The sequence below is a fragment of the Perissodus microlepis genome, chromosome 7, assembly GCF_051167445.1.
Source record: "Perissodus microlepis isolate ML-2025 ecotype Zambia chromosome 7, ASM5116744v1, whole genome shotgun sequence".
NCBI lineage: Eukaryota > Metazoa > Chordata > Actinopteri > Cichliformes > Cichlidae > Perissodus > Perissodus microlepis.
Window position 1 is genome coordinate 56028221 of NC_140467.1, and position 14245 is coordinate 56042465.

General features: G+C 41.5%; 1 protein-coding gene across 1 annotated transcript in view; it reads right to left on the reverse strand.

The window, feature by feature from the left end:
- Nucleotides 1-13791, reverse strand: part of vcanb (versican b) — a 33651-nt gene extending 19860 nt beyond the window's left edge. The window contains exons 1-7 of the mRNA XM_084936135.1: nt 13438-13791; nt 12130-12207; nt 10720-11112; nt 8115-8289; nt 7192-7319; nt 6374-6670; nt 771-1475 (exon numbers count right to left, since the gene is read on the reverse strand). Coding sequence (XP_084792261.1) covers nt 771-1475; nt 6374-6670; nt 7192-7319; nt 8115-8289; nt 10720-11112; nt 12130-12196 — 1765 coding nt within the window. The 5' untranslated portion in view covers nt 12197-12207; nt 13438-13791. The remainder of the gene's footprint in view (nt 1-770; nt 1476-6373; nt 6671-7191; nt 7320-8114; nt 8290-10719; nt 11113-12129; nt 12208-13437) is intronic.
- Between the last annotated feature and the right edge of the window lie 454 nt (nt 13792-14245).

The window sequence follows — 14245 nt, forward strand, 5'->3', positions numbered from 1 at the left end:
GGTTTTTTCTGTATGTATTATTTTAGGGTCTACCTTACGATATAAAGCCTTGAGGCAACTGTTGTTGTGATTTGGCGCTGTATAAATAACATTGAATTGAATTATCTGCACTGTTATCACAGTGCTGCAAATCAGTGTGCTTACATTCAAGATTTCTCAATCATTTTAAAGCTGTGTCGACACTTATGTTTACACATAAACCTCTTTAGACTAGTATTTAGACAAGTTCAAGGCTGTGGTGTATGTGGCTCCACTGAGACAACAAAATCAGCTGTTCTTCAGTCCTCAACAGCACAACATAACAAACATAAAGTAATTCCCAAGATAAATGTTCTCAGCCAAAGCCTTTTATAAGATTCAGGAGGGCACATTGCACCACATGTTAGATAATAATCTTTTTATTGCCAATGGTGAAATATTCCCACTCTGGAGGTCTACCTCTACAGGCCCCATACTGGGGGCTTTAAATGCCTGCTGGCTTCCGGTTAATGTGTTCTGTTGTGGGATAGGTTATTACGTAAATCACGCCAAGAAAAAAAGACATGTTTTGGCATGGACATATGTGTGTTTTTGTCATCATACTTCTCCTTCTTTCTAGAGAACGATGCTTACATGACATGCTAACATGTACTTATTATTTTTGCCAGTACTTGCAGCCCAATTTTCAACACAGTACTGGCATCTATATGCCATTTCTCTTAATGCTTTCCAGGGCCTAACAGTATGACTTAAATTACTACATGACTTAATTAACACCCCACCCAGCTCACCTGATTCTGACTCATTGGTGCTTTGCACATTGACAATAATGAGATGGATAGGAGGTTTTGCTGATGTCGTCTCAGGAATGTCCAGAGACTTCTCATGGTCAAATATCGTTTGAGCTCTAATGGTGTAATCCTCTTTGAAAACAACTGCAGGTTGTTCCCCCACTTCAGTAGTCCCAGCTGCGATGTCTGGCTTTGGTGTAAGGATCTCTGATGGAACTGGGTGTGCAGCGGCGTCTTCAACTGATGACGTTTCAACCCGTGCACTGATGTCCTGAAGTTTACTAGGCCTTGATGTGATCTCCGGGGTTGCCGTTGCTCCTACCTCAGACCCACCAGAGTTGCCCTGGCTGCTGCCTTCTTCCCCTCTGCCACTGGTCTCACCTCTGCCTGGTCCTGCCTGATCTAATTGGGAGATGTCCAGACGTGGAGGCTGAGTGCGGGTGGTGGGTAATGGAGGCAGCTGCAAGATATCTCCTGATACAAGCTCTTGTGAAGTGGTAGTAAGAGTTGCTGAGGCTGTGATGTGTATAGAAGTAAGTGGGCTGTCTGTGGGTGAATGTCCAACAGGTTCTGGTCCTTTTCCTTGGATTTCAGCTCTTTCAACGTGTGAAGCTATTGTAGCATGGGGACTATATGTAGGGATATCAGGTTTGTACACAATTGGAGTCATCAGGGAACTCGTAGTAGTTGGCTCTTCCAGTCTAACTGTAAAAGAGGGGAACACAGGAGCAAGACAAGAATTTAGAAGTGGGTCCTACAAAGAGCTTGGCAGTTAAGAAGTGCTGCCCAACTGCAACTCTGTTAATGAAAAAGGCATAATTTATTCTTAGTCACTACAAAAAAAATAATTGCAAAACACATAATACTAATGTAAGGAAGCAACATTTTCACTAAAACTAGCCATATTCACAAGTCTTTCTTTATATCAAATGTGGTGGCAGCAAGAGGCGCTCCCTACTGGTTTGAATCACTGCAAGGGCCTAACAACACCAGTGCAGTATGTCAAATGGGTGGCATCATTCATAAAGCTACATGAGTGCAAGAACAACGAAGGCCAAAAGGTCAGTATGGAAGATTACACTTTTCACCTTTATTGGTCACAAAATGTCAAAATCAAATACAAATCATGCACTTGTGATTAAAGAAGCATTTAGGAAATAATTACAGGAAAACCTCGGAAGTAGGAATTCACATTAAAACATCCCTTTAATACTAAAGTAAATCATTCTCATTTCCTCCTTTCTTTCTTTTCAGTTTGTCCATGTTATTGTCAGTCATTCAGAAACAAATGCTAGGAAGGAAGAAGTGTTAGTGATCAACGTAGCAGTGAGTTACAAATGAGTATTTGCGAAAATCATATAAAGCTGGCATATAATGTAAAGAATGATTAGGTAGAAAATAAACCCGTCTGCTTTGGAAAATAAGACACAGCACCGGCAGTGGGAAAATGTGGAAAACTATGAGTGTGTTAAAAACCATTTAGGCAAGAAAGCAACATTTATACTGAGTGAAAAATGTTCACAGAATGAAATCAGCAAAACCAATGAGTCATTAAATAAAGAAACAGGTGTCTGGGAAGCTGTCAGACAGCAGCTAGCACACAGCAAGCTATAAAAGGAAATGCAGCAGATTGATTGCTGATTTTGGAAACATTAAGTCACCTGTCAAGAATGAAGCTGTTTCAGTCCCCAGAAAAAATAGCACACCCTCAAGACATAATAAAAATTATCTTAAAATTGGTTAAATACAACCTCAGATAAAGAACAAAAACATGACATATTACATCGTATCAACTGAGGCAAAATACAGAAAGTGTGTGAAAAACTACGTAAAATTCTGTGTTTCTGCTAACCAAATTCACTTGATTATCTGATCATCAGTAAGTGTGAACACATTATCACATTATCAATTGTACATCAGTAATCAATCAGTCTAGGAAGGGTTATAATGTAAGGCTATATCCAAACCTTTCCAAGTCCATCATTGTACAGTTTGAACGATTATTCATAAGTGGAAAACGCAGAAGACTTTTGCCAGTCATCTTAGCAGAGAAGACTGCTTTCTTGTCACGGTTTGCCTCACAAACAGTGTGGAGATAAGAGGCGTGGACCCAGGTGCAGACAATGATGGAGAGTGTTTCAAACTGAGAATGAGCCTTTATTGCGGCTGGAAGAATTACCTCAAAACCACTAATAAAAACCTAAACTGGGGACAGCTAAACATGAAGCTAGAAACATAAAACTAAACAAACTGAAAGATGGAAACTTAGCTGGAGAGACACTGGGGAAGATGAACAAGATGACCAACAGGCATAATACACAGAATGATACACAGATGCTCCAACAAAGAAGAGAGGTAACCACACACTAATAATAATAACGTATACTTTATTTATCCCCAAGGGGAAATTCCTCTCTGTATTTAACCCATTCACTCTGTGAAGCAGTGGGCAGTGGTGTGTAGGGGCGGTACCTTGCTCAGGGTCACCGTTCAGTGGAATCGAACCCCCGACCTTCCGATCATGGGGCCATCACTCTACCTACTGAGCTATCCCTGAACTAAAATGCCACTAAATATTCACACAAGGTAACAAGGAGATGGCACACAGGAGTGAGACACAGCTGAACCTAATTAGACAAGACAATGGGGAAGCAAAGCAGAATACATGACCTGAGACATGGACCTTCAAGTAAAACAGGAAATACAACTGGCTCAAGGGCAGGGACTTGAAACTACACAGGGGACACGGAGTACAGGGACCAAAACCTAAGAACTAGAAATACAAAACAGAAAAAAATCACACTAGCAGTCAAACTCCAGATAAAAACAAAGATCAATAATCAGACAAAAACCAAAACACTGGGTCACCGACCCAGGACCGTGACAGTTCTAGTGTCAAATGTTAAGCCATCTGTCTGACAGCTAAAGCCTGGGTGAAACTAGGTCATCAACAGGACAATAATCCCAAACACAGCAGCTTATCTACAACAGAATAACTGAAAAAGCAAAGAATCAGTGATCCAGACCTCAACCTGATAGAAATGATGTGGTGGACCTTCAGAGAGCTGTGCATGAATAAATCCTCACAAAGTTTATGAACTGAAGAAATGCTGTGAAGAAGAATGGGCTGAAATTCCTCCACAACAATGTGAGAGACTGATAAAGTCAGACAGAAAATAATTAGTCCAAATTATTGCTGCTACAGGTGGCTCTAGAAGCTGTTCAGTCATGAGGTGTGCTTAGCTTTTCCCACAATGCTTTTGCCATTTTTATTAAATGATACTCTCGTTATTGACACGCTGTATCACAACATGGGCTGTTGTTTATCTCAGACTTGGTGAGAACCAGATAATTTTTATGTTGTGATTTGTGAAAAAAAAACAACTTTCAGCTGAAACAGCTGTACTTTCTTTAAGCCTGTAACTGACTCACATTGATCAGGCTTTTAAAAGAATTTTAGACAGTGCATAAGAGTTTTGTTATATGGCCCTTCTCCAAGTAATCTCTGATTATAGGGAAGATTAATGCCTTGTTATAATGGAGCATATACCACATGAAAAACTAACAATTAGGGCTCCTGAACATACAATGCATTCCTTTGTGTGTGTCTAAGTGCTGAGTTCAAATGGTTAGTGTCCTGGGAATGAGTGGGGGGTTTGAGCGTCACATACATAATGCTTTAATAAACTGGATGTAACATAGTCCCCTCCATGTGTGAATGTGCAGGAGGGTGTTTGGTTGGGTGGGTTTTGTGTGACGGTGCTTTTTTCCTGTTTCTCTTTAGCACTATAGCCATTATTTTAGATCTAGAGAGACATATAAGGAAGACTTTTCAACATAATGGTAAATGGACTGATTCTTATATGATGCTTTATACTGCAGGTACAACACCACTATTATCCTCTATAATCTAGAGAAAATACCTTTCTGACAACCTAAAACAAAACTGAAAATGATGTTACGGTCATGCTCCATTCAGTTAGACTCCACTGGGTTACACAAGTCCTCAGAAAGTCTGTAACAGAACAGGTGAAGCAGTCACAGAGCAGATGCTGAGGCAACCGATGCTGTGATTTGGCACTATAGAAATAAAATTGAACTGAATTGAATCAAATGTTTCTGCACTACTTTTACTAAGTAAAAGCTGTTATACGTCTGTACCTTTATTGTGACTTTTATTGAAGGAATACTTGTTAAACTGCATTTTTTGATTACTGCTTCTATCAAAGAGCTTGCTAAAGGTGTGAATTGCCTGCAGACTTGTGCTTTAACTGTGGTTGAGTCTGTCTTTTTGCACTGTGAAGGAGACCCTGGCTGCATGTTAAGTCCTGCCCAGATATGATGTCATGTATTTGGCGAGCTTCAACCATCTGGCTGGGGTCTGTCCGTACACTGTCACTGTACATTTACTTTCTCTTGCAGTCCTGCCACTATACTTAAGTCTCGGTAAAGCACATTACACAGGTTTCATGTTCAGAAAGGCAAGTGAGTGAAATTATATGTTTAGTGCCTCATACTTGATGCTGCAGCTTCACACTGCAGACTGAGCTGGGCTCACTGTTAAAGTTTTGTGCTTTTTATACAATGATGTCACTTATGGGAGAAATCCCCCTCTTTTACATCTCCTCCTCCGTCTGTCTGTCTGAGTTTGGGCAGGGTCCCAGCTGTGAAACATTAGGGACCTGTCCTGTTTCTGTTCTATCTGTGTTAGAGTGCACGTGCTGGGTTTTTCCCCTCGTAAAAAACATGGCCCACCATTAACATGGCTACTGAGAGATCATTCTTCTCTTGGTTGGGTTTGTTCTTTGTAACTTCTTTTTACTCGGCTTTTAAGTGGTTGCAGATTGTGACACCTCAGTGTTTATTGACCAAATTAGACTTTTCTTGTTAAAGTGTTGTGGATGTTTGAAGGAGGGCAAGTATTGCAAGCTCAACAGTGCAGCATGGACCTGGATTCCATACACTTTGTAATTTGTCTTAATTTTTTATCTGTAATATTACTAAGTTTCTTAACCAGGTTACACAATGCATCTAAAGACACAGCTGCTCTAAGCAGAATTCCTCATTAAAATATGACCAAACAATTTGCACATACATGCTTATAGATCTCCAAATTATTATTACCTTTGAGACTCGGTGTCTTGTGAAACACTGCTCTGTGACCTGCAAAGGTCCTGAGCGGGACTGTATCTGTAATTAAAGCTTGTGGTTTTTAGAGTTTCAAAAGTCAACTAGGATGCAGAGACTTCAACTATTCGATTCAATTCAATTTGATTTTATTGATATAGCGCCAAATCACAAGCACAGACATGTCAACGTGCTTAATATTTATATAAGGTAAAATAACCCTTAAATAACAGTGACAGACTCCTGTCCTGTGAAACCAGCTCGATGTAAGTGGCTTAAATGAAAGAAGCTGCCGAAACTGACATGCTTTTTAAAACTGTTTATTACGCAGCCTTTTTCACCCTTTGAAACTAGATAACGGGATAAACACTTAATAGATATGAGACCACTCTGTTGCAAGACTAAGTTCATGCAAATAAGAAAATAAGCAGAGTAAATTACTGTCCAGTTTGGATCAATGTGTGTTTCTGTCTTACCCTTGAAGCAGAAAGCCCCGTGCCTGTCAGTGGGGTCTGGGTAACCAGTCTGGTTTTCATACTTGTAAAGTGTGCGGACCCCCAACTGGCCTCCTCCACACTGAGGCCTGGGGATGGTGATGGGGTAACGGACACTGCCGTCAGATAGCCAGCCAAAGTCGCAGCGGTTTAGCCCCGCCCTCCAGGCTGCAAATAGATGACCGGGCGATGCCAGCACGGCATCATGCTTCTCGCACTCTTCCCTTGCTTGCTGCCAGGTGAGCTTACTGCTGATGGAAGTAGGATAGAATACCTCGCCTACAGACAGAGCAGATACACAAAGTCAGTTTACAGCTAACCACAGTCTTTTTACTTGATATTTTAAATGAATTACATTTGTGACAATGAGCTAACTTCAACCAAATCCGACAAAATCAGCTGGATAAAAGGCAGGGGTGGGGAACTCCAGGCCTCACGGGCTGATGTCCTACAGGTTTTAGATATCACCCTGGATCAACACACCTGAATCAAATGATTATTATCATTACCAGGCCTCTGGAGAACTTCAAGACATGTTGAGGAGGTAATTTAGCCATTTAAATCAGCTTTGTTGTTTCAAGAACACATCTAAAACCTGCAGGACACCGGCCCCTGAGGCCTGGAGTTCCCCACCCCTGGTATAGAGCCGCAGCAGACTAGCAGAAACTAGTGGAGGAGCTATAAGGTTGAAATTTTAACTTCAGAAAAGTGTTCTGCTAAACACTTAATGCTAAGCTAAGCTAACCACTGCCTCTATAATTCTGTATTTCAGTATGTATTTGTCTTGCATGTGTATTTACCGTGTAGTTTGTCTACGTAACAGTACACATCATATTTCTCCATGGGGTCACGGATGCCGTAGGTTCTCACACCTGGCCGATTCTTTAGATTACCTTCGCAGCCTGGACGGGTCACTGTGACTGGATATCTGAAAAATGAACAATAATAATGACAATATTTTTAAAAGCAGAGCAAGAAATGATCTGATACTTAAAGAGGTCATATTTATTTGTTTATTCGGATTTCATGTTCTATAGTTGGGTCCCTAAGTACGTGTACAATAACAGTTTTTGTAGTTTTGCCTCTGTGCACCAACACAGTGAACTGCACACGATGAAAATGTGACTTAAGTGCAGAGTTTCAGCTTTAAATCAAAAACAAACTTAATTCAAGTTGAACTCTGAATTATTGCTTTGACCATTTAGGAATTACAGATATTTTTATACATATTTTAGTGAAAGTAGGGAGCATGTGTAGGAGAGCCTCGAGAGGTGGAAGTATTCTCTGGAGAGAAGAGGAATGAAATTCTGTGTGTAATCCATGTGTGTAAATAAAAGAGCGAGACAGGTGGAAAGGTGAACATGCAACGAGTAGAACACATCTCAGGTTTAGCACTTTGGAGGCAAAATTAGAAGGTGAGGCTGAGGTGGTCTGAATACGGCAGACGAGAGAGAGGACAGGATGATGAAGATGGTGCTGCAAGGCAGGAGGAAAAGAGGAAGATCTCAGAGAAGATCCATGGATGTAATGAAGGAGGAAATACAGAGGGTTGGTGTGGCAGAGTTGGCCTACCGCACTTGATTTACCATCACATTTGGGCTCACTGAGATTCAAAATGGCACTTCAACTTTTGAATTTCGGTTATTTTATCTGCTAATTTATCATGAAATTACAAGGGACATTAAACTTGAGATTATTTGTTTAAAGACATGTAGGAACATACCTAACTGACTGGTCTGCAAGCCAGCCCGCATCACACTGGTCGAGGCCATCTTCAAAAGCAGCTGTCAGCTGCTCAGGTGTAGCGATGGATGCGTCTACAGAGTGGCACGCTTCCACAGCCTCAGAATAGTTCAGACTGTAGCGGCTGCTGTTAGCTCTGTAGTGGAACACCACACCTGCAGGAGGGTTATCAACAATCAGGAATATATGGATGCCTTCAATAGCGTTTTATTAAATCAACATAATTTTAGATCCATTATTGAAGGTCCTCGAGACAAAATATCAACATATATGACCAAAATTATGAATATCCAAAAGTCAAGGTTTCAGTTCATGCTTGAAAAACAAATCTACATATCAGGAAATCAAACTTAAAATCAAAACAAAATCAATAGCCAATCAGCCAGATTAGCAATAGCTAATCAATTCCATTGTAGCTATTGCTGTATGTTTAGGATAATCGTCTTGCTGGAAGGTTAATCCCCTTCCCAGTCTCAAGTCCTTTGCAGCCTCCAACAGGTTTTCTTTCAGGATTGTCCTGTATGTTGCTCCTTCCATTTTCCCATTAACTAATTAGCTTCTCTGTCCCTGCTGAAGAAAAGCATCCCCACAGCATGATGCTGCCATCACCATGTTTCACAGTGGGGATGGTGATGAGCAGCGTTACTTTTACATCACCTCCAATTGAGTCAGCAGGTCTGGACTCAAACCAGGGGGACTCTGCTGAAAACCACAACAAAAAGTACACTGATTGTCATTGCTCCCTTGCACCCAGTTACTTACCCAGTCAGACAGTATGGCTTCCAACTAAAGATTTACCATTAAAATCATTAACCCAAAAACTAGCTCCTCGTTTTATCGGTCCATATGAAATAGACTCTGTAATTAGTCCCATGACTGTCAAACTCAAGTTGCCCCCATCACTGCGCAGTCATCCCACCTTTCATGTGTCTCAACTCAAACCGGTGTATTCCAGTCAATTGTGGCCTCTGTGCGATCCTCCCCCACCACCCACCCGGCTCATCGACAGCCACCGGGCTCATCGACAGCCACCCGGCCTATGATTTTTGCTGGCTCGTCAACGTTTGTCAGCAAGGCCAGCGCAATCAGTTCATGTTGGACTGGGAGGGGTACTGCCCGTAGGAGCATTCCTGGGTCCTGCGGGCATTCATCCTTGACCATTCTTTAATCTCTTACTTCTACAAGTGTCTTTGCAGGTCTGTGTCTGATCAGTGCCTGCAGGTGACTCTTGGGGTACTGTCAGGATCTGGTGTGTTTTGGTATTCTGGCATATTTTCCATTCTGCTCCTGAGGCTTTGTTTCTAGTTCCCAGGTCCACCTTTCCTTATGTCTCCATGTTCCGTTAGCATACTCATTTCCCTGTGTAACATTGCTCTGTGTTTCCAGTTTTGCATCCTTGGATCAGCATTCACTCATCTCCACTAAGAACCGAATTCCCTCTGATGCTGGTCCTCCTCGCCCACTTGCTACCTGCCAGCTGCCACTGGTCTTACCTCTAGGTTTCCTGGAGTAAGCCTGAAATCTCACTTGCCTGCCCTCCTGCTTGCTGCAAGATACCCCCACTGTGGAAAAGAAGACGTCGGACATCTGCTCGTTCATCACTCACCCACTCACCCGGTGAACCACCCCTCTCTGTAGCCTTGCTTCGCCCTCTTACCCTTCTTTCACTCACCATTGCAAGCATACACACCTTCTACCTGAGCTTGTGAAATAACACACCTCTCCCTCTATCGCAGTGGCTCCCAGTCCTGTGAATTTCTTTGTCCACCATGCTTTGACTTTAGTGATGCCTGTGTTAAATAAAGTTTTGTCTAAAATTGAAAGGTTGTGTTTTGAGAATTTTAAAAAATCAGAATTAAACTTTTTAAAAATGAATGCTGGCCACTCTCCTAGGCTGCAAATAATGCAGATCTGGATCTCCAGCATATGTTTTTTTTAAAAACACTCTCTCCTCACAATACAGCACACTGCTTAAAATAGTGATAATATCTTTGTAGCACACACAACAAGACACAAGATGTCTCCTGAATGAGTGAAAGACTGATGTGAGACCTCCCAGCCCATTGTTTGCCAGTGGTGCTAGTTTCAGTCATTGTGCAAATGTACTGTTTATGAGGTTGGGAAACTTGCAGTCAGCTGAGACTGAAGAAGTCACTTGGATGATACCGAAACATTTCTCCCACTGAAAACACTACGATGAACAGAACCAGCTTTTTGGGACTGGTGCGAGTGTTTGTGTAAAGCAGACTTTAGGTTTCCACATCACACTGGAGTAAAGTGTTTGCTGGACACAGTTAGCTTTGGACTAGTTGCCTAAAGGTTTTTAGGTCATCTCAGAGAATCTTTCCTCTTTCAGCAGATGGATTAGAACACAGACCATTACAATGACCAGAGAGGAAGGGCACTTTAAAGAAAATGGCACGTGCACACATTTCAGTTAATACTTTTGGTGACACCTTCAACTTTGAAGTCTCTGCCAGCTGGGCACATCTGGCTACAGACAATGAAGTTTGTAGACTTGCATACAGACTCCTAACCTGACTATAAAATGGTGAGTTGCTAGTGTTCCTATATGTTTTACTCACCTCTGACAGTGAGGATGACTGTGACCTGTGTGGACTCTAGCCCATGCATCACCTCGCAGCGGTATAACCCAGCATCACTGGCCCTGAGCTTCCCTATCACCAGAGAAGCATCTCCAAACCACTGCGGGTAGCTGAGCACTGACACCCTGCTCTCAAAGCTATGCCCCAACTTTACTCCCAGTCCCTGGGCCACCAGCACCACTTTCTCCTCCTGCCCATCTAGCTTCGTCCACTTGATCCTGCCATAGTCATCGGAGCTCTGGCTGTGAGCTTGTGTGGAGCTGCTGGGATAAGCTTGCGTTATGGAGAAGTAACACGGTAGCACCACTGCGTCTGCTAGAGAGCCAGCTACAGCCAATTTCTCCTCCATCTTCACTGCCATCTCTGGAGGTGCTGGAAGGAAAACAGGAACCAGTTTGAGTCTAAAATGAATAAAAGCAATGCTTTTTGCAGCATTTTAATGGACGTACAACCTAACTAAGAAGTCTACACTCCACTTTTCATGAGTGCAATTCCAGTATTTTACTAGTTTTGCTATTTCTGTCTGTGTGTTACACCGAGTTTTTGTGTGAGGCTAGCTAACTCAGCTTGCTGACATTAGCTGATAACTTAGTACTCCACCCTGTCTAAATATGATCATGTCTGGCTCCAAAAATATAAGGCAGAGGCCCAATGCAGTGAATCAACATCACTTCCCATCCAATGAAACACTGATCTACAGCGACCCACTCCTTAGCTCTCAGGACCCAAAATAGAATCAGGAAAAGTAGGATCTGCTGCCAATAGCTAAGTACCTTACCCCTCAGGCCCATGTGTCATACCCAGAAGTCTATGCCCATGGCCTAATGGCTGTATTGATCTCAATATACACATAGCTGCAGATCAATCTGAAAGCAAGAGTAGTGACCAGCTACACCTGAGCAGGGTTTGGTTCAAAGCAGGAAAGCAGTTTCTGTGGAGTTCAACTATAAATCCATTTGGAGAATTGAAATTCTATATGGAAATATATGTTTAACCTGCATAAACAACTGTGGAATCTGCAGAAGTATTGCACTAATACCTGCTCTGAGAAAGTGTGGGAGCGTTCAACTGCAAGAAGAAAATGAAAAAAAAAAAAACAAGTGAAAGTGTGTGTGTGTGTGTGTGTGTGTGTGTGTGTGTGTGTGTGTGTGTGTGCGTGCGTGCGTGTGTGTGTGTGACTGCATACACACTTAACCAGGGAATGCTGGTTAAGTGTGTATGCAGAGTGAATTTGTGTTGTGTTGAGAGTATAATAATTTTCCACTTTGTCAGTCTTGGATCTGCAAATCTGGCACGTAATTACAGCTACGTCAGAGAGAAAGCACCAGGGCGGGTTACAAAGTTTGGATTCAGCTACAAAATCATCATATCCTGCTAGACTCAACTTACCTGGCTGAGGACGGGGTGAACACAGACACACAAGACAGAGCAGGAGTATAAGGATGTGTTTAATCATCTCAACAGTATCTGCAAGAAAGAAAAAAAGGAGTGACAGTCAGTGTGGGACCTTATAATAAATGCCAAATATTAGCCTACTGTAAGACTACAGTTAACTTTAGTTAATATATGTTATAATGTTCGAATGAGATAAGCTTTTTTTTTTAAACATAGAAGCAACACAGTGACCACAAACCACAGAAAGTGCAGTCTAGTGCAGTACCTAGTAGCATAACCTCTAAAATGATTTTAAAAATTAGTAATACCCTCTAAACTGTAGTCAATTAGTCTCAACTGACCAATCAAGCCATTAATTATTAGATTAGTAGTTTGTACAGGAATATCAACCAGTAGTGTTGGTGCAGACAAGCACAAATACTGCTGCGCTGTAGCCTTACACTGTAAATAAAAAGACTATACTGTGTTTCCAGGTGAAGTGGATTTTTATGCAGCATTTCAGCAATCTATAGGACAATTTCACTTGGACAAAAATAGGCTTTTAAAATCTTATTTTTCTTTACTCACTTAATCTCATAGAAATAAAATCAAATGTTTTATTGTAGCTCATATAACCTACAGTTTTGAATCACTGTTAACTAAAATAAATGAACAGACATAATGGAATAACATGTTTTCCCAATTTTCTTCCATTATTGCATGAACTAGGACATGTATGTCTGGAATTCACATTGCCTGGACTATATAAAGTACTATTTGTTCTATTTCAACGTTAAATAAAAATAAATTAATTCATAAATACAGTTAACTGTCTCTGAGTAATTATGAATAACTGAGAAACCTTTCTTAATCTTATTAGGACACTTCGTGTCGGTGAATCACATTTAGGTTTTGCTTTAATGCTTTACATAGCTCTAGTTTGTATAATTATTATTATTAAAAAATAATTCAAAAACAAGAGAAAAGCGCTGCTTCTGAGACCACGTGTGTGCTAAGAGCTGTCCCAGGGCTTCACTGAGGCTGCCGCAGTGATACCGCTTATCAAGTGATCAGCTGGTTGAGGGGACGTAATTGGTCCCTGGCTCAATTTTATCAATGAGTATCTAATCACTTGGCTCCACCAGTGTGGGAACATTCCCGTCACCTAAAAAGCAGCACCTGATATGGGAATAAAACACTGACATTATAGTAATATCGCTAAATAACCACACAAATATTACCCTTAGTTAATATCAGGTGAGCCACGGAGAAAACATAATAATAATCATAATTATTATTATAATTATAATAATGTAATACAACCTTGGAAGTGTATCCAAAGTCCAGCTGGCTCGTTTCGGGTTGATCACTTAAAACTTTTCCAAACGAAACTGCCGGAGACTCCAAATGATCCGCGGAGTGTGAGCGTGCTTATTTTTCAGACCACTGTACTCACCCACTTCACTGGTCTGGCTGGAAGTTCAAATCCACTCTGCACGCGTTATTATCTTGATATTAGGAAGAGGAGGAGCGCACAATCCCTAAAGTAACGTAAAAACGGGGGAGGGACTTGGGAGGCGGAAGGAGATCTGAGTGGGACAAAAAGAGGAAAGTATAGATAGGCTGAATTTGGAGAAATGAAGGAAAGGGGGAGACTTTTCTTTGTATTACTGGCAGAAAGACCTGACTCCTGGGCGGGATGGCTTTGGAACCCTAACTGCCTCATATTCCTTTAACGAGTGTGATTTGTTTAGTAATGTTGTTCTCGCACTCTGTAGGAACACAGTCTGCAATGTATTTAATCGGTTAAGTTAACATCTGGACAAGTGTATCAGTAAGAGCAGGGGGAGGTTACAATGAAGGGTGTTCCGGGGGGGCAAGGCAATAACTGTCTTAACTCAATAATCAGTATGATTGACTTTTCAACACTGTGGAGGACTCCGTAACGCTAATCAGCAGATCATGAACACACCGAACATCTGTACGGACTGTGGAGTAGTGTTTTATGCACTTTAATAGAGAGCCAGGTGCTTCTGCAGTTCATGTCAAATTACGAATATCAATGCAGGGTCTTTACAATATCAGGCACTGCTGTTGTGATTAGGCACTATAAAAGTGACACTGAATTAAA